The following is a 22,049-nucleotide window of genomic DNA, read 5'->3' on the forward strand; positions in this document are numbered from 1 at the left end:
GAGGGAACCTACCTTAACATAATAAAGACCATATATGACAAACCCAAAGCTAGCACCATTCTCAACAATGAAAAGCTGAAAGCATTCCCTCTAAGATCAGGAACAAGGCAAGGATGTCCATTGTAACCACTTCTATTCAACACAGTTTTGGAAGTCCTAGCCATAGCAATCAGAGAAGAAATAAAAAGAATCCAAATTGGAGAACAAGTAAAGCAGTCACTGTTTGCAGGTGACATGATACTACCCATAGAAAATCTAAAGATGCTACCAGAAAACTACTAGAGCTCATCAATTTCAGTAAAGTTTCAGGATACAAAATTAATACACAGAAATCTGTTGCATCTTCCTATACACTAACAATGAAAGATAAGAAGGACAAATTAAGGAAACAATCCCATCTACCATTGCATCAAAAAGAATAAAATACCTAGGAATAAACCTACCTAAGGAGACAAAAGACCTGCACTCTGAAAACTATGAAACACTGGTGAAAGAAATCGAAGATGACACAAACATATGGAAAGATACACCATGTTCTTGGATTGGTAGAATCAATATTGTCAAAATTACTATACTACCCAAGGCGATCTACAGATTCAATGCAATCCCTATCAAATTACAATGGTATTTTCCACAGAACTAGAATGAAGAAATTTTAAAATTTATATGGAGACACAAAAAACTCCAAATAGCTAAAACAATCTTGAGAAAGAAAAACGGAGCTGGAGGAATCAGGCTCCCTGACTTCAGACTATACTACAAATCTACAGTCATCAGAATAGTATGGTAGTGGCACAAAAACAGAAATATATTAGATCAATGGAACAGGATAGAAAGCCCAGGAATAAATCCACACATGTATGGTCAATTAATCTACGACAAAGGAGACAAGAATATACAATGGAGAAAAGACAGTCTCTTCAATAAGTGGTGCTGGGAAAACTGGACAGCTACATGTAAAAGAATGAAATTAGAACACTCCCTGACACCAAACAAAAATAAACTCAAAATGGATCAAAGACCTAAATGTAAGGTCAGACACTATAAAAATATAAAACTATTAGAGGAAAACATATGCAGAACACTCTTTGACATAAATCGCAGCAACATCTTTTTTGACCCACTTCCTAGAGTAATGGAAATAAAAATAAACAAATGGGACCTAATTAGACTTAAAAGCAAAGGAAACCATAAACAAAATGAAAAGACAACCCACAGAATGAGTTGAAAATATCTGCAAATGAAGCAACCGACAAGGGATTAATCTCCAAAATATACAGACAGCTCATCCTGCTCCAAGTCAAAAAATACACCAACAACCCAATCAAGAAATGGGCAGAAGATCTAAGTAGACATTTCTCCAAAGAAGACATACAGATGGCCAAAAGCACATGAAAAGATGCTCAAGATCACTAATTATTAGAGAAATGCAAATCAACACTACAATGAGGTATCACCTCACACTGATCAGAATGGCCATCATCAAAAAGTCTACAAACAATAAATGCTGGAGAGGATGTGGAGAAAAGGGAACCCTCCTATACTGTTGGTGGGAATGTAAATTGGTACAACCACTATGGAGGTTCCTTAAAAAACTAAAAACAGAACTACCATATGATCCAGCAATCCCACTCCTGGGCATATACGCAGAGAAAACCATAATCCGAAAAGATACATGCACCCCAATGTTCACTGCAGCACTATTTTACAAGCCAAGACATGGAAGCAACCTATATGTCCATTGACAGAGTAATGGATAAAGAAGATGTGGTACATATATACAATGGAATATTATTCAGCCATAAAAAAGAATGAAATCATACCGTTTGCAGCAACATGGATAGACCTAGAGATTATCATGCTAAGAGAAGTAATTCAGACAGAGAAAGACAAATATCATATGATATCACTCATGTGGAATCTCATTTTTAAAAAATGATACAAATGAACTTATTTATAAAACAAAAACAGACTTACAGGTATCAAGAATAAACTTATGACTACCAAAGGGGAAACTTGGTGGGGAGATACAAATCAGGAGCTCAGGATGAACATATACACACTACTATATGTAAGATGGATAACCAACAAGGACCTACTGTATAGCACAGGGAACTCTCTACTCAGTATTCTGTGATAACCTATATGAGAAAAGAATCTAAAAAAGAATAAATGTATGTGTAACTGAATCACTCTGCTGTACATCTGAAACTAACACAACATTGTAAATCAACTATACTCCAATAAAATTAAAATTAAAAAAAAATTAAAATGCCTTTTTTCTAAAAAGTACTTTGAAACTTTATAAGCAGTCACTGGTTAAGTACCTTTAAGTGTTTGAATGATATTGAAAAGTGATCACTTTATCATCATCTCCCATTTACCTGCCAGTTACCTGTTCAATGGCATCACTATGTATAGGAATGGGAAAGAAAGAAATTAAACCAAGTGGTGACGAACAGTTAGAGGAGGAACAAGTTAGACCTTAAGTATATACAACTTTGTTACACTGAATTTTTTTTTTTTTTTTTTTGCGGTACGCGGGCCTCTCACTGTCGTGACCTCTCCCGTTGCAGAGCACAGGCTCCGGACGCGCAGGTTCAGCGGCCATGGCTCACGGGCACAGCCACTCCGCGGCATGTGGGATCTTCCCGGACCGGGGCACGAACCCGTGTCTGCTGCATCGGCAGGCGGACTCTGAACCACTGCGCCACCAGGGAAGCCCTGTTACACTGAATTTTAATAGCCAAAGGATAAAGTATATATATATATATATATATATATATATAACAAAACTCTGAAGTCCCAAATTTAGAGAATCATCAGTGTAAGAGGTGTGTCAATAGGGCATAATGTTCAACTCTGAAACATTGTAAAGCCCTAAACAAACAATATAGAGAGAAAATTCCTAGGACAGAAATTCATGACTGTTAATTCAGGAAATCCTGCTTGAAAGAATTTCCACATTCATAAGAGATTCTGAAGTTGGGAGTGTAATTTCAAATGCTAAATGTGCTGAAGAGCAGGATTGGCAAACCATGGCCCACAGATCATATCCAGTCTGCCATCTGTTTTTGTACAGAATTATCTTTACAATTTTAAAATGAATTTTTGAAAAGAATTCAAAAGATTAATATTTCATGACACACGAAAATGACATGGTGACTTCCCTGGTGGTCCAGTGGCTAAGACTCCGTGCTCCTAATGCTGGGGGCCCAGGTTCAAACCTTGGTCAGGGAGCTAGATCCTGCAGGCCGCGACTAAAAGATCGCGTGTGCAATCGTGTGGGCCCGTGGGCTCCAACTGAAAGATCCTACGTGCCGCAAGGAAGATCCTGCGTGCCGCAACTAAGACCTGGTGCGGCCAAATAAATAATTAAAAAAAAAAAAAAGGAAGAAGAAAGAAAATTATATGAAATACAAACTTCAGTGTCCACAAATAAGGTTTCATTGGAACACAGCCACATTCTTTCATTTATACATTGTTTATGGCTACCTTGGCACTACAGTGGTAGAGCTAAGGGGCTGGGACAAAAACCACATGGCCTGCAAAGCCCGAGGTGCTATTTACGAACCGGCCCTTTAGAGAAAAAGTTTGCCGGCCTCCAAGCTAGAGAGGAAAACACAATGGCCACACAGACAAGGACTATTCGTGTCACGAGACTGGCCATTCTCTGTGAGAAAAGATTTCAAGTCATAGATTGATGGCTACAAGGTACCTCTGATTATATGATGGAAATCAAATGCGAACGACCTCAGCTTCCAGTCGTGGAGTAGCATGAACCACATTTTACCCTCCTACCTTAGACAATCAGAAAACTAGAGTAAATATGTGAAACAACTGTTTTCAAACATTATACACCAGGCAGCACAGGACCACAATCCCTGATGGAAGAAAAACAAATAAACTAAACCTTAAGACTGTCCTGGCTCTCTGCCTAGAGACACATTCCAGATTGCAGAGGGGATAGGGGATTCCAAGCAGGTCACAAATGTTTCCCTGAGCTAAAAAGACAGACACTGGAGATCAGGGAGTTTGAAGCAGCTGAAAGCTGCAGGACAAAGTTCTGGAGGGGAGAGAGCCAAACAGAGAAAGAGCTCCAAAAATATGCAGAGGGTCAATGAGGCTTTGCTAAATATTAACATATGCATGTATAGGGTGTATAGCCTCCAGGAGGCTAGGGAAAGAATGACACAGGAGCTGCGAATAGAATGGTTCCCCAGAGCTCATATGGGGCTGGGAATTGTCTGAGTTCCCATGAGCCAAACTGGAGTCCTCAGTGATTACACAGGGCATTCAGTAGAGACCCCAAAAAGGCCACACCTTTGTAGTGGAGCTAAACTACCTTGGGAAAAAAGCTACTTGAGTCTGCATGAAGCTTAAAAAACAAGCCTTGAAAGGATCAAACAACTACAAATAAATTAACTAACAGAACAAAGCCCAAGAATCTTTAGATGAAGGCAAGAAAATCTAGGCACCCAACAACATAAAATACACAATGTCCAGCATCTAATATCAATAAAAACTTACTAGACATGTGAAGGAGCAGGAAAATGAGACCATAACTAGAGAAAAATCAGTCAATAGAAATAGATCCAAAACTTATAGACATGATCAGCAGACAAGGATGTTAAACAGCTTTTGTAACCATGTTCAAATATTCAAAGCAGCCTTTCTCAACCAGGGTTCTGCGAGAGAATTAAGCAGTACAAAAAGTTATTTGAGGGATTATTTTCTCAATTCTCCCAAGGATGGTACACAGCTAGAACCATTCCAGATGCACAGAAGTTAATTCACTACATACAACAGATAAGGCATTAGACCCAATTCTCTGGGAACTCAATTGAGAGGGGCTGGATAAGAGAAATACATGAACATAATGAGGAAAGAAACAGAAGATATATTTTTTAAAAAACAGGACTTCTACAGGAGGAAAAAACGTCAGGTCTGAAATGAAAAATTCATTGGATGGGATTAACAGCAGATTGAATAACTGCAGAAGAAAACATTAGGGAACTTGAAGATGTAGGAATAAAAATTATCCAAAGTAAAGCACAGAGAGAAAAAAAGTAAACTGAGATAACAAAATTTAACTTTTAGGCTGCTTTGTTATAAATCATCTACTCAGAACAAAATAAAAGGTTTCCCACTAAATATGAATGTTGTATAGACTATCTCTTATTATCTGAAGTTACCAACGATAAATTAAAAAAACTTCCCCAACCGAAAGTACTAACAAGGATACAAGATAGTGCTGTAGCACCAAAAGCCAGGGGATAAATGTGGTATCTTCCTGGGCAGTAATTTTAATTAACATTCAAATAAATTTGTGTGCTTTGCTTCAGCTCTTTTAGGCATCATACCCAGAGAGAGTATATGTGTATGCATTCACCCTCCTCTCCCCTCTACAGTGAGAAATCTCTGTCAGGAGCACTTCACAGAAAAGGTTAAAGAATCAATGACTTAAGAAAATATTCAGGAAATCACTAAAAACACCAAGCTATTTCACTTCAAGTTCACCTACTAAATAACCAGTATTGATCTTAGATTCAAATCCTCAGGAAAAGGCATAGAGCTATGAAAATAAGTTTCCTCCAACACTCATTCCTTCAATAAACCACCAAAATAACAAGTCATCAAGCATCATCTTGTGATAACAGATCAATTTTAATTCTAGCACCTGAAGCTATACAAGGGTATGCTTTATAATCTTCATGGAACTGTTGTACACATTCAATAAAGTGACAACTGTGCAATACCACTTAGTATCTCAAAATCAGGAACATACTTTTGAATTGTTTAAACACAATCCACAGAATTAAAAACAAAATCAGAAGTCACCCACAGTTATACTAATTGTCAATTAAAAGTTTTACCATTTACTACTTGATATAGCAGTCAATATCTAGTAGGGGATATCGGAAGTGATTTCAGATTCTCATCCTGTTGTACTCTATTGGGAAGGTTTCTTGAGTAGCTATGTGACTGGCCAAAGGTGGGTACAACCAGGACCAGAACAGCATGTAAGGTTCTACCACAGTTTCTGTAGTTTTCACTTTTTTTCCTTTGTCAGCTAAAAGTGAAGTGAGAATTAAATACTTATCTTTACATATACACAAGGTATGCTGTGAAAGCATATTTGCTTACAAACATATAAAAATACTTGTTAACTAGTTTGATAAGAAAATAATGTATAAAAGTATATAGCAAAACATTAATCATCTCTGACCCTGGAAAGATCAATTCCATATTTTATATTACAAACAAAAACAGTTTTAGTTTTTTTGAATCCCTTATCCAGAAATACTTGAAAAGGAAGACACACAGAAATTATTTATTTTTACTCTCAACATGGCTGTGAAAAGAGTTAAATTAAAAAACCAAGAACACTAAAATGCCTAAGTCCAGAATGAGTCCAAATATTTGGCCACACAGAATATTATCTTTAGGAATAATAGTAAAGGCTTTACACGCAGTTTTTAACCTATAAATACAGTAGGCATTTTGGTATTTTGGCCACTGGAAAACAAAAGGCTATAGCATCAGTAAAGGTCTGAGATGTCTCACTTTTGTGGATTCAATTCAGTGTATTTAAGGTTAACTAAAGTTGACATCAAAATTTTTAGAGATAGGCAAAAATTCACATTTTTTTTAAAACTCCCTATGTTTCTATTTAGAGTAACAGTAGGCAATATGATTCCAGAAGTTAAAAGTTATTTCACAACCTATGACTTCAGCTTGGCAAACAGCTTAGGTTCCAAAACTGATCCATCCCTATTAAAAGTAAGCCCTTAAAAAAAGAATGTGTCTGTGTATATAGATATCCATTTTAAAGGAATCAGATAATCTTTGAAGCAGCCTTAGTGTTTCCTTTAAATCTGTCTTGACTGACCATTGGATCAGCTTCATGGAAAGGATTAGCCAGCTTCTTGGTCTAAGGCTACCACGGTGATCATTTATCTAAGGCTAGAAAGGTACCAACATGATGTAAACTGTAAGGAGAGAAGGAGAAGATGAGGGCTTTTCCTGGCAGTTGGTAGCTAAAATTCAAGGGATTCTTAGAAAATGACACAGTGGCAGCCTTTCTTGTCTTTTTCTTTCCGTGTTGGTTCTGGTGAAGGAGGACATTCCTGCTCTTGAAATTTCCTGTAAGATAGAAAAACCTATAGATAATTGACTTTTTGGTAATACATTATAAATGCAGGTTATTGTTGGATGAGTCTGGTTTATGTGCATATGCTTTTCAATGTTAAATTTCAACTAGGGAGTCAAAGCCAATCTTTGGGGGCAGGGAGGTACAAATGCTTCAACATGAGCATAAGCAAAGCTGTCTGAGTTTCATTTATGGGTGAGTATTCAATTAGGTGAGATGCTGAATTCAACAACCTCTAAATTCCCTTCCCAGTTTGAAATTCCATGACTCTAAGGTATCCTTAGGAATGAACATCCATCACTAGAGTACCTGCCCTTATGAGGTATGCCATTCCTATCCTGGTTTTGCCACTTCGTAACTACAAGTCTGTATTAAACAAGTTAGTTGACCTCTCTGAGGGGTGTTTTTTTAGGAGGGATAATAAAACCCTACCTTTCACAGTTGCTATGAGGATTAAAGAAGATTTTGTTATGTTCAAATGTCTAACAGTCTCTGGCACAAAAAAGTCTCATGTACCCCCTCCTCACTCCTGACTGACTGATGGATGTGGATCAATTCTGAGGATCAAAACCAAGGATTAAATATTTCAAAAAAGCAATTAAAATTATTTTTAAAAAGCACTGGTGGGACTTCCTGGTGGCGCAATGGTTAAGAATCCGCCCGCCAATGCAGGGGACACGGGTTCAATCCCTGGTCTGGGAAGATCCCACATGTCATGTAGCAACTAAGCCTGTGCGCCACAACTACTGAACCTGTGCTCTAGAGCCCACATGCCGCAACTACCGAGCCCACGCACTCTAGAGCCCACGTGCCACAACTACTAAAGCCCGTGTGCCTAGAGCCCGTGCTCTGCAACAAGATAAGCCACCGCAATGAGAAGCATGCCCACCACAAGGAAGAGTAGCCCCCGCTCGCCGCAACTAGAGAAAGCCCGCATGCAGCAACGAAGACCCAACATGGCCAAAAAAAAAAAAAAAGGCATTGGTTTCGGGGTGGGGGAGCAGGTAAAATACACATAAAATTTACCATCTTAACCATTGTTAAGTGCACAGTTCAGTGCTTTACGTATATTTACAATGTTGTGCACTACTATCCACCTCCCAAATCTTTTCATCTTGCAAAACTGAAACTCTGTATTCATTAAAAAATAACCGAATTTGCATTTTTAACAAACTACCAAAAAAAAAAAAAAAAAAGCAATCTTCTTTTCCACCCCACAAAGAGAATGCCCTAGTAACGGGCTAAGAAAAAGTACAAGTAGAAGCCCATAGCTCAAAATGTCAATTCACCTTAGACGTACAACTAACAGGAACTAACTCCATATACCTGTCAAACTAACTAGCAGGGAAATCAGCAGAACTAAGAACAGAGGATGAAACAGAGGCCAAGCCACCAAGACCCAAAATAATCTCACAAAACCCCACCTGCTAAAGCAACTCACTCTTTCTCACACACACCAACTCCAGCCAACCTCACTCACCGCCTCCAGCTTCTTGGAACCCAGTAATACTTTCTGAACCACAGAGGCCTCCTAGGCCAGCGAACAGAAAACCTCTATGAAGTCTGGATATCATACTTCATATGCTGTGGGACTGCTGAATCCCTACTGCCTGGCTTCCTCGTGGCCTGGGAGGAGTGGGTAGGAAGCAAAGCTAAGAGCACAGGCTCTGGAATCAGAGACCTGGATTTAAGTCCCAGCTCTGCCATTTAATATGTTCAAATTATTTCACCTCTCTGTATCTGTTTTCTCATCAGAGTAGGGGCATTATTGGGTTGTGGTGGGGATTAAATGTAGTAATGCACGTGAAGCAGTTAGCACAGGATCTGGCAGAGGCTACCTACCACTCAAGTGTTAGCTGCTGTCGTCACTATCTTCACACCACCGCCACCTTTGGAAGGTGCACCAATTCTTTTCAAAATCTCTATGTGTGCTCTACTTCAATATAATAAAATTAGGCTTTTTATGTAGGAAGTAACCAGAATTATGTACGTAATTAAAAATTTTAACATACCATGTCAAAAATGATTCCCAGAAAAGAATCACTCCTACATGCAATTTCCTCTTTCTTACGAAAAACATTTAATGGTAATTTTTTTTCTTAATTTTTTTAAAAAGCATAATGTGACTACCCATCAAATTCAATAAACTAAAACAAACTTCTGGGATGTGTTTTGCTTACCTTATAACCCGGACAAGTTCATGGAAAGCTTGATCTACATTCATCCTAATCTTTGCTGACGCCTCCATGTATGTTACCTTAAGTTGTCGTGCTAACTGCTGTCCTTCTTCCTGCGTTACCTGAAATTTCAAGAGGTGTGTTTGAGGTACAGTATTAACGATTAGATCTGCTCCATCTACTGCTTGGCCACACGCTGCACTGTTAATCCAGCCAGAGACCAAGCTGGTTTGCCTTAAGACGAACCAGAACACTTAGTAGCTTAACTCATAGTGCGGAAGCCCACCTCCGCAGAAAAACTCAGAACATGACAGAAGCAAGATGTCAGTCTAGTGATTACTCAAAAAGTACTAAATACAACAGTGATAAATTCTGGGAAGTACAAGGTGCTATGGGAGTGTATAACCCTGCTGAGCAGGTCAGGGAAGGCTTCCCTGAGGAAGTGATATTTGGGTAAAGTGTATGGAGTTGGGTCAGGGTGAAGAAGTATCCCTGACAATGGAAACAGCAGGCATGAGGGCACTCCAAGTTCCAGAAACTGAAAGAAGCCTAGAGTGGCTGGAATACAATAAGCTAAGAGAGAAAATGGCAAGAGATGAGGCTGGAGAGCAGGGCAGGCCTCAAGAAGCCATGGGGTCTTCTTCACGTCTGCATTCCCCAGTACCTGGTAGTTGGAAGACTCTCAATAAATATGTGGGAAAAAAATAATGAATAGAACCACAAGCCCTCACAATGCTTTCCTTACATGGAGAAATGAAGGAAGGTAGGCAGGGAAGGGTGGCATTGCTGATGACATATAAATGGTAGGCCAGAGTAAGAAAAGGCTAATTGAATATTAGCCCTATATAGTAAATGCCCTATATATATCTTAAATGTAGAGGGTTGGAATAGTGATAATTACCTACAACTATTAAACTATATTTATGTAGTGGACCTGAAAATTCATATTTCTGAAAAAGTGACTTTCACTGCTGTCATTACCACAAAAGTAAACACTTATACAAGGTTAGAAAATTACAGATGGGCAAAAAGGAAAAAAGAAGAAAATTTAGGAAGTTATCATCCATACAGAACCATATTCTTCTCATCTTTTTTCAATGATATACATTTTTCTCTGCAAAACAGAATCATAACTTTTGTATCTTTATCTTAGAACCTGGAACTATGCTAAACTCACTTATCTAGGTGGGTTTGTTTTGTTTTGTTTTTGTAAATTCCATAGGCTTTTCTACATAAGCAATCATGTCATTTGCTAATAAAGACAGTTTTGTTGCTTCCTTTCTGATGTGGATGTTTTTCCATTCATTTTCTGGCCTTACCTCACTGCCTGGAAGCTCCAAGACAGCAGTGGTGAGGTGGTACTTCTGACTTGTTTCTGATCTTAGGGAGAAAGCATTTGGTCTTTCACCATTAAGTAAGCTGTTGGTTGTAGGGTTTTATTACAGATGCCCTTTATCAGGTTAATAAAGTTCCTCACTATTCCATTTATAAAGAATTTTTATCAGGAACTGATGCTGGATTTTGTCAAATTTTTTTCTTTTGCATCTGTTGAGATCATATGATTTTTCCTTTTTAAAGTCTGTTAATATGATAAATTATACTGATTCACTTTCGCCTGTTAAATCAACATGGCATTCCTGGAATTAACGCCACTTGAGTGATAATGCATTGTTCTTTTCATATATTGAATTCTATTTACTAAAATTTTAATTAAAAAATTTTACATCAAAAAAAATTTTTACATCTATGTTTATGAGAAATATTGAACTGTAGTTTTCTTATATCTTTGTCTGATTTGGTATCAGAGTAATACTGGCTTCATATAATGAGTTGGAAAGAATTCTCTCCTCTTCAATTTTCTGGAATAGTTTCAGCAAAATCAGTTTAGTAAAATTGGCCCAGTGAATCCATCTGGGCCTGGAGTTTTGAGGAAAGGTTTTTACAATAAATTGGGTTTATCTTATACATATAGTACTACTCAGCTTATCTATTTTTTTCTTGAGTTTGTGCCTTTCAAGGAATAGGTCTATTTCATCTAACCTGCTGAATTTATTGGCATAAAGTTGTTTATAGTATTTCCTTATTATCTTTTAAATATCTACTAAGATTTGAAATGATGGTTATCTCTCCCTTTTTGGTTTTTATTTACTTCTCTATGTTTTTCCTATTTTCAATTTCATTGGTTTCCATTCTTATCTTTATTATTTTACTTCTTCTGATTACTATGGTTTTAATTTGCTCTTTCTTTTTCTTACAGTTCTTAAGGTAGAAGCTAGTCACTGAATTGAAACCTTTTTTCTTTTCCTAATACAAATATTTAATGCTATAAATTTCTCTATAGGTACTTCTTTAATAGCACCCTACAAATTTTGATATGCTGTTTTAGTTATCATTCAGCTCATAATACTTTGTAATGTCCTGTGTTTTCTTTGTACTGAGGGTAAATTAAAAGTATCTTAATTTCCTCATACTTGGAGATCTCCTAGATTTCTTTGTTATTTCCAATTTAATTCCACTGTGGTCAAAGAACATACATCACCTGACTAGAATCCCCTTAACTGTATTGAGACTTGTTCTATGACCCATTCTCATTTCAAAAGATGTATATTCTGCTGTTGTTCAGTGGAGTGTTTACTAAACGTCAGTTAGGATAAGTTGCCCAACAGTGTTCTTCAAACCATCTGTATCCTTACTGATTTTCTTTCTACTTGCTCAGTTATTGAGAGAGGTGCTGAAACTTCTGACTGTAACTGTTCTTCCCATTTTTGCTTTAAGAATTTTGAAGCTGTTATTCATTACATGAATGTTTAGGATTGTTAAGTTCTCTTGATGAATTAATCTCTTTATCATTATGAAATGATCCTCTTTATTCCTAGTAATAATATTTGCTCCGAAATCTACTTAGTCTGATATTTATATTGCCACTTCAACTTTCCTTTCATTAGTATTAGCATGGTATACCTTATCCCATCCTTTGTACTTTTCACCTATTTGTATCTTTACGTTGAAAGTAGATTTCTTGAGGGTCTTGCTTTTTATCCAATCTGACAATGTCTGCCTTTTAATTGAGGTGTTCACACTATTTAAGTTTAATGTGATTATTGCTATAGTTGAGTCATCTTGAAATTTGTTTCCTAACCATCCCATTTATTCTTTGTTCTACTTATCAAAAGTTGCCTTCTTTTCGGTTAACTGCATTGTTTTTATGAGTCCATTTGGTCTTCTTTGTTGGCTAATAAACTATGTACCTATTATGTTATTTTTATAATTGCTTTAGAGTTTATAATATACATGTTTCACTCATCACTGTCTAATTCAAATGATACTGTGTCAATCCACGTATAGTTTAAGAACCTTATAACAATAGTATGTTTCTCCCTCCTGCTCTTTTTATTACTGTTACCTATTACTTTAGAATACATTGTTATTATTTTTGCTTTAAACATCCAGTTATGTTTTCAGGAGATTTAAATAACAATAAAAGTAATTTATATTTACCCACATAAATGGGTAAAGGTGTTCTTCATTTCTTTGTATAGATCCAGATTTCCATTCGGTATGGTTTTCCTTCTTTTTTGCATTTCTTTTAACGTAGGTCTGCTGGTAATAAATTCTTTCACTTTTTGTTTATCTGGGAGAAGTCTTTACTTCACCTTTGTTTTTGTTTTTTTTGTGGTACGCGGGCCTCTCACTGTTGTGGCCTCTCCCGTTGCGGAGCACAGGCTCCGGACGCACAAGCTCAGTGGCCATGGCTCACGGGCCCAGCCGCTCCGCGGCATGTGGGATCTTCCCAGACCAGGGCACGAACCCGTGTCCCCTGCATTGGCAGGCAGACTCTCAACCACTGCGCCACCAGGGAGGCCCTCACCTTTGTTTTTGAAGTAAATTTTCAGATGAGTTTTTTCTCTCAGTACCTGGAAGATGCTGTGCCACTATCTTCTTTGCATCGTCTCCTGTGAGAAACAGTGTGATTGCTGTCATCCTTATCTTTGATCCTCTGTATGCAATGTTTCTCTCCCTCTGGTTACTTTTCAGTTTTTTCTCTTTATCACTGCTTTTAAGCAATTTCATTATAATGTGCCTTAGAGTTTACTTCATATTTCTCGTGCTCAGAGTTTGTTGAGCTTTGTAAGTTTTCATCAAATTTAGAAATTTTTCAGCCGTTACTTCTGCTATTAATCCCATCCAGTGTATTTTTCATCTCAGACATTGTAGTTTTAATTTCCAGAAGTTTGATTTTGATCTTTTTACATCTTCCATGTCTCTACTTAACATAGTCAATATTCAGTCTTTTCTCTAGCTTCTTGAACATATGGTATATGGTAATAATAACCATTTTAATTTCTCTGCTCACCAACTCTATCATCTGTGTCATCTCTGGATCTGTTTCTATTCACTGTCTTTTCTCCTTATTATGGGTCATATTTTCCTGCTGCTTTACGTGCTTGGTAAGTTTTGAGTGGATGCGTGGCTACTAGATTTTTACCTATTGAGTTCTGGATAATTTGTATTCCTATAAATATTCCTGAGCTTTCTTCTGGGATGCAATTATTCGGAAAGTTTGATCCTTTCTATTGTACAGTACCAGAACAGCATTACATCTAAGGCTGATTTTGCCCCACTACTAGAACAAAACCCTTCTCAATGCACTATTCGATACACCAGGAATTATCAGGTTTGACACTCTGGCTGATTAGAATATTCCTGGGCCCTGTTTTAGCTCAAGGTATTGTTCCCTCTAATCCTTTCAGGTAGCTTGTTCTCCTAATTTAATTTTATATTCTCAAAATTCAGCACCTTCAGTGCAATATCATTAGGCCATTACATTAATGCATATACATCTAACAATTACTTCGTAACAGTTTATACTCTGTTGTATTCCGAAAGAGTAGCAGGCAGGTTCTACATAGTATTAGTATACCCAAGTTTATGTAACTTTAAAATCTATCCTGCCTCTCTTCAAAACAGCACAGGTACCATAAGGCCTATGGTTTGAAATATCAATCAATCAAATCAAGCAAGCAATTAACAATAAGTAAGGAAGCCAAGTAGGAAAATAAATCTTTACAGAGCCACCAATTTAGAAAGGACAATTCTTTTTAAGAAAAGTTGACATAAAATTCCTTGAAGTAAAATTACATCTTGAAGTGAAAGAAAAGAGATATAAAAGGAGAAAAGTAAAAATAAATTTTTGCGACATGTCAGTCTTAATCAATTACTTACTTTACTAATATAATTTGATTGGGGGAGGGAAATATATGTCCTTAAGAATTTTGTTCCTTGTATTTCTGCTCGATTATTCTTTAGAAAGCTACCTTGCCCTATCCCACCTACATAATGTAATTCGGCCAGAGGGAAACAGCAAATGACCTATCTTTATACAATTGAGAAGAATTAATGGTGTAGATGATAAAACAATCCCACGGCTAAGACTGTCTATGTGCTTCATTATTTATTTTTAAAGCACGGTCTTACATCAGTCTTCCAGGAATCAAGGTCAGCAAAGTTCATACACACATTTCTGGTCAAGAAATCTCTAACCACACATAAAGCTGCTTATGAGCTTACTGGTGTAGCACTTTTAACGAAGATAGATAGCATCACTACCACCAAAGGAAAAAAATATGACAAAAAGAACACCACATGTACCAAAGCCAAAACACTGTGAAGCCAGAAATCAACAGAAGATTGAAAGCTACACAAACAAGGATTTCCCAGAGGTTCCCCAACCCAGAGAATTTTACAAAGATACCAAATCCTAAGCCTGGATATTCTGGTTTAGTAGGTCTGAGTGCTACCAGAAATGTTTTGTTTTAAAAAACAAAGGTGAACCTGACGCAAGAAATTCAGATTTACATTTTGGAACCTCCAGTGGGACTCAGTTCTAAGGCACAAATGAATATCTGTGAAAATCCACAATAACATGAGTTTATCTAATACTACCTATTTCTAAATAGAGAAGAGCAAAATGGGAATGATGAGAGCAGCTTTATTAAACAAACTAAGTTTAATAAGAATAGAGTACAACATCTGCAATAGTCACTTAGGGATGTGTTGAGTTAATGAATAACCTAAGTTTACAGAAGCAAAACTTGTTTTGTTTTTCAAAAATATCTATTATGTAGAAAGAGTCATCATATTAATACCACATCTTGATTCACTGATGCCTTGATTCATTCATTCAGCAACTGTATACTGAGTGCATACCTTTGTTCTCTGTGCTAAGGACAAAACATGAACAAAACTAAGTGGTCAAAACTGAGAAGCCGTCATGGCGCTTACAAATCTTTTCTTTTCTTTTTTTTTTTTTTAACATCTTTATTGGAGTATAATTGCTTTACAATGGTGTGTTAGTTTCTGCTTTGTAACAAAGTGAATCAGCTGCAGACAAGGCACACCAACAGGTAAGGCCAGAGAAGACCCTTACTCTATTGTTGGGGGGAGGGGGTTCTTTTTCCTGGGAGGCTACAGGGCACATTGTGGTCAAGGTACTGACAGATAAGAGGAGTGGGGATTAATACACTTAAATAATCTATTGTTATAAGTGTAATGGGCTCCTTTCTCGAATTAATGGTGGCCAGTAGAAATTAAGTACCTAACAAGGGGGACAGGAAAGGGAGAAACTGAGGCAAGCCAGGAGAGGTAAAAGGGGGAAAAGCAAAAACAAATTTTTTTAAAAAGGCAAAAAACCACTGACTTCTAGACGAGGCCGAGTCAAGGACAAGGAACTTGAAATCAGAGCTATCATGAAGTCCACAGTCCAAGCCCACACACAGCTGCTGTATGAAATTTCAGAATCAATATGTTGTCATATTTACCTACGTTTACATTTTAGCAAGGGCAAGTAAATCATTTACCCGTATTTTCTTCCTATACCTCTGACAGAATAAACAAAATGATCAATGTATCTCTAAGGGCCCAGGTATGTGGTAACACTGCCATTCAGATTCTACAGATCTCTCTTTATTTCGGTGACCTTGTTTTTTCTACTGCTCTGTCATAAGTGCCTAGAAAGTGCTCTATAAAAAACTGGATGAATAGGTGGGTGGATGAAGTAAGTCCACAGAGATACAGAAGTCAAAAGGAAATAGGCAAAGCCTCTTCTGGCTGATCTCCCGTCCCTGATGTGTTCAGAATCTCAGGAGCAGTAGTAGGAATGCCCAGGGCTGACCCACAAATTCAAAGAACATGGGGAACTGGCATTTGCTATGTAAGAGAAAACGGGCTAGAAGCTAGAGAAAGTCCAAAGGGTAGAGCCTAAGACAAAGGCAGAAAAGAACAAGCTGATCAGCAACTAAGAGCAAGCCAGACTGGTCACTGACCTAAAGAGATGACCAAAGAGTCAGCATTTCCAAACAAGTGGAAGAAGTTATTATGAGGTGCCTGTGGCCTGTCCAGGATCAGTTGGTAGAGCAAGTAAGGGTGCCAAGGCATTACAGAACATCATCTTTAATTCTGAAGAGACTTCTAAAAGGTAAAAACCTTTAGTACAGCATCTCAATTTCAACTGCACTGAGTATGGCCCTCAAGGCTTGGAGGGGTAAGGCATGTTTGTCTTTGTACATCCAGGACACAGAATGTACACAGAAGAGAGTGTGCCTGAGCCCTAAGACACCTGAGAAAGACAAGGAAGTACCAACAAAAGGAGAGGGGAGGGGGGAGGATGCATAGGGAATGGAGTTCCAGAGCTAAGTAAACAAAGTGTTTCAAAAAGGAAAGTGTGGGCAACTGTGTCAAATGTTACATCTGCGCAAGTGGTGACCTTGACCAGGTGCTACATGCCTGCAGTCAGTGCAAACAGGAAAAAGAAAGGAAAGGAAGTAGAGTGTAGATAACGCTTCTAAGGAGTTCTGCTTACTAGGAGGAGCAGCAAAAGAGGTTCTCGGGGAGGAATGTGAGATTAGCTTTTGCCGTGGTTATTACTTTTTGTTTTAAAGGTGAGAGCATTGTAGCATGTCGCAAGCTGATGGGAATAATCATGCAGGAGAGAAATGAAACACCTGGATGGAACAATTGCTGGGGTGATGCCCACGAGGAGCAATGGATGGGCTTCAGTGCCTATCAGAGAGGCTGGTCAGGGAGGTGAAGTTTATCCATGCAAGTGGGAGGAAGCAGAATTAATGGGGCATACGTGCCCTTAGGTTAGTGCATGTGGAAGTGGGAACATGTAAAAATATCTCAGTGAAATAGGAAAATATCACTCATCATCAATCTGCTGAGGATGAGGAAGGGGAAGGAAGTGTTATTAATTTAAAAATAGAAAGTAAGTAATAATCATCCAAACAAGTGGGAAATGAATAGACTAGAGAAACGTAGTAGGATTTCCAGTCAGCACTAAAGGCTCCCACATAAGAGTAATGATGATGGCTTTTACGCCTGAGTGCAGGGTGAAGGAACCTAGAAAAGAGAAGACAAAGCATGGGAGGAATAAAATGTTTCTTTGTGCCTATCCTTCAGAGAGGAGAATCTATAGGAACGAGCAGAAAACTAAGCAGTCAGTTTTCAGCCATTTGCTTTTCTCCCTTGGATATATATACATTTCAACTTTTCAGCATGTACATAGTACTTAATGTCTATGTATATGTTTTAAAGCAGAGAAATTAAGAACTTACTCCAAGCTAATTGCCTATCTTTAAGGTGATGGAAATATTAAACTTATCATCCCCTATATTGCTTCTTTTACCACCTTGTTCTTATTTTACTCTGAAATCTATTACTTTTATAAAAAGAAAAAACTTAGAAGAAAAATTTATAAATCTATGGTAAAAACAAAGCCAAAGGGCCACAATATGTTAATATCTGCAGACAGACGGAAACCACACTCCAAATACTGGCAATCTTCAATATATAAATGACTTAAAAGTAACTCATACAGACCCCTTGCCCCCAAGCTAATCATAGCAAGGCTTGTTTAGTTCTGATGGACATACTCCCTTTCCTCTGTTCTCCCTAATCTTGCCTAAACTATAGAAGGCTCCCACCTCACCCCAGGCCTACCACTTATTCCTCTACTGGAGTTACCACCATAAAAAAGTCTGAGAAAAATCACAGCAGGAAACATATCTATCTAGCATTAGATAGGGCAAGAACTGCTTGCTCCCTGCAGAGTTACTTTGCCATTATTCCCCAGATCCAACGACATCTAAAAGTGTTTCTAGTACTAGAAAGGACTGAGAAGAGCAGTAAAAAGGTTCTACTGGGCAATATTTAATAAACATAATTAGATTCAGAAACACTGAAGGAAATGGTCCCCCCAAAATAAAATATAAATGAGAAAAAAAAAAGATGGGACTGTCTACTCCAGGTTTTAAGATGTGAGCAATGTCATATCCTAAATTACTTCCAACAGCTTATACTGGTTTGAAATGAAGACTGAATGTTTTCACCTTAAGTTTATAGTAATTCAGATTTGAAAGAGGTCTGACAGTAAAATTCATTCTACAACAGGTAAACATTTCTAAACCTTAGCATTAGAACAATATCATTCTCTTAAGTTCATGCTTTAAACTTGGTATACCTTCAACAAAATTTACAAATAGAGCACACAAATCAAAGATTATATTTTAAATAATAGTTAACTACAAAATGGAAGGCTATCCTCAATGCTGTTTATCAACCAATTTTTCCTGATGTTTGCACTTTCAATCAAAATCTGTTAACACAAAAATCTGTTAACACAAGGTTATATAGAAACAAGAGAACTTAAATACTGGCAAAAATTAAGTATTTAAACAATTGTATTCCAGATGTGGGATAGAGACTAAAGACCTAAAAGAAATGAAGACACCAAAAGAACCCCCAAATAATGCAGAGCCTCCATTAATTTATATCTGAACTTGCTCCCCTCCCTCACAGAAAGATGAGGCCAATATTTACCAAAAATTTTTTAAATTGTATGTGAAATAAGTGGGTAAAGAACAAGTGAGTATAAACAAGCCTGCAACTAAATACTAAAAATATTATTTTCCTGCAGGTTACTGGTGTTAGAACTGCCCATGTGAAGAATTAACGGAAAATTCAGTCATTAATGGGACTTAGGAAAAATCCAAATACTGTAATTTAAATCAAAGTCATTCTCTAAATGAGGTAATTTAGCATTAATACTGAATTACAGGTAAGTTTAGGAGTATCTAACTAAATTAGAGCTGTGGGTGTTACCTAAGAAATTACAACATGTGAATGGAGCTGGTGCAAATACTTGCTGGCTTATAGAGTCCACTGAAGTTCTGTATACTATGTAAAAATGTAACGTCCCCAAATCTACTTCCTTTTTATTTGTCACCTATCATAGGACCTCTATAAAATCCAGTGTGCCACACTCAGCACAGTGTTTTTGATCATGGCACTTTCTCATTAAACATATCTGTTCACTTACATGATTACAAATAATTGGCTTCCCAATAGCAAAATTCCTTCTCACCTGTCTCTGATGATCCAGATCTGCTTTATTACCAATTAAAATCATTGGAAACTCATCACGATCCTTTACTCTGAGAATCTGTCTTTGAAACTTATAGATTTCTTCAAAACTAAAAACACAAAAACAAATTAATCAATTTGGTCAACTATCAGAATTCAGAGTCCCATGCTCCATTTACTACTTTACTACTTTTCCTTTTTCTATAAAAATAAGAATGCAAATTCAATGAAACAGTGATCTAGACATGAACAGGAGACCTACAGTTGAATATTGATACAAACCTGCCTCTATCTGTGACTGAAAAGACCAACAAGAAACCCTCGCCAGTTCTCATATACTGTTCTCTCATAGCTCCAAACTCCTCTTGTCCCGCTGTATCCAGAACTAAAGAAAAAACAAGAAATGTAATTATGTTCGTGTTTTCATCTTACAAAAATGGCTTCCTCACAAGGGCAGGCCCAGTTAAACTGGGTCCTCTGGAGCACACCATACTTAGTATAATTTAAAAAATGGCATTCTCCTTTTAGTACTTTATTCAATGCTAAAGACAAATATATTCTAATGGCAGACAGTTTCAGAGTTATCTTCATCAGTGCAGGTTGATTTTGTACTTAGACTATATTAGCATAGCAATTACAAGGTTAAGAATATCAAATACACCTAGGCAGACAGTCAGATAACCTCTGAAGTCTCTTGGATGTTTACCTCCTCCATGAAAAGAACTGAAAAAGATACCTGTAAATTCAAGAAAGAAATGCTGGTCTACCCCACCCCCCAAATACCATACTGAATGTACAGGTGCTAATGTATTTCTTGATCTCTGTGAATAAAAGAATCATACAAGTTAAAAGAAAAGGGCTTTCTTTTGTGGAGAGGTGGAAAGTTTAGCCAAGCACAAAACACTATTTGCTAAGGCCTCTAAGCAAGTCAGCAAATGTTGAAGCTTTTCTATATTTACTTCACCCATTTCAGCCTTCATCAAAAGGTAGGAAGAGCCAAAACCTCATGTTTTTTCCAAATGTCCCAACAAACACAACTTCAGCAAGTTACAGTGACATGACCAATTTCACCAGAACAAGCTCAATCCAATTATTTTACATAACATTTACTGAGGAATATTTAAATTGCCTAATATGCAGATTTATCAATCAAAACTAATGAAAGAGATGGGCTTATATTCAAGATCATCTAACATTTCAATTGTAGTATTTAACCTAGCAAAACATCAAAGCTTACTTTTAAAAATATGATACGTGAACCATCAAATAAAGGAAGATTACTTACTATCTAGCCGGGCTGCCCGGTCATCTATCACGCACTGCTTTGTGTAGGAATCCTCAATGGTTGGATCATAATCCGTTACAAAATAGGACTGTAAGAAAAAGAACCTTATTTTAAAATTTATGTTTACCTGCCCAAGTACCAATGTAACTTTATCCAGAATTAATCAAAATAATTTCATTGTATTAAGGTTTATCCTACTATGTCAATTCCCCATTAAATGAAGTCTATTCCGAGCAGGTTTCAAGTAGAGAAAGGGTACTAAATATCCCTGAATTTTCATACCTGAAATATGCAAGAAGACTGTAAAAGATCTACTGCAGTAGATCTTTTTTTTTCCATAACAACTTATATACACCTAAGACTCTAGATCTCTAATTCCAGAAAAACTAGAAAAACACAGTAAGCTATAATTCAGGTCTATCTGCAACCCGATGGCAGGCCTCAGTCCTTAGAACAAAGTAGTTTGAAACAAATAGGATAACACAGTCTGCCTGACTCAATGCCTCATCTTCTTTTCTCCACTTTTCGCACACCTTGTCTTAGAGTTCCCTTTCAGCTGCCTTGTGTATTATCCTAAGGAAATGATTTCACGATTTTTTTTCATCTTTGTGGATCTCAAACTTATTCTTTCACTAATATTTTTGTTAGTTTTTCATTTTAACTTCTATTTCTTCTTCTGTTAGCAAAGCCACCCCACTGTTATCTTATGATATCATCACCAGAAGGAGGGCAGTTAAGGTAGCAGAGTAAGAAGGGAAGAGTCTTAGCGAACCACTTAATGTTTGTATATTACATTTCACAATCTTTTTTTAAAGGTTTTAAAAAGAATCTGAAAGACAACTTATTTCCCCCTTCATACAAAAGGGCACTAACTAGGACACTGACATCAGTTCTGAGTATCTCCTTCGCTCTCTCTCTCTCTCTTGACTGACTTCCTCACAGCCTGTTTTGCCACTACGCTCATTAAAATCTGAGGGATGACTTGGAAGAAGGCAGCTTGATGCTAGGAACACGC

General features: G+C 37.2%; 1 protein-coding gene across 2 annotated transcripts in view; it reads right to left on the reverse strand.

Moving 5' to 3' along the window:
* Nucleotides 1-6,319: 6,319 nt before the first annotated feature.
* RRAS2 (RAS related 2) overlaps nt 6,320-22,049 on the reverse strand; it is a 70,723-nt gene continuing 54,993 nt past the window's right edge. Inside the window, exons 2-6 of one of the 2 annotated variants that reach the window (XM_065881892.1) lie at nt 21,035-21,122; nt 20,032-20,134; nt 19,751-19,859; nt 9,334-9,452; nt 6,320-7,146 (exon numbers count right to left, since the gene is read on the reverse strand). In XM_065881892.1, coding sequence (XP_065737964.1) covers nt 7,059-7,146; nt 9,334-9,452; nt 19,751-19,859; nt 20,032-20,134; nt 21,035-21,122 — 507 coding nt within the window. In that variant the 3' untranslated portion in view covers nt 6,320-7,058. Of the gene's footprint in view, nt 7,147-9,333; nt 9,453-19,750; nt 19,860-20,031; nt 20,135-21,034; nt 21,139-22,049 lie in introns of both variants that reach the window. The other variant, XM_065881891.1, reaches the window with a different exon arrangement.

This window comes from Phocoena phocoena, chromosome 8 (genome assembly GCF_963924675.1).
Source record: "Phocoena phocoena chromosome 8, mPhoPho1.1, whole genome shotgun sequence".
In the NCBI taxonomy this organism is placed as follows: Eukaryota; Metazoa; Chordata; class Mammalia; order Artiodactyla; family Phocoenidae; genus Phocoena; species Phocoena phocoena.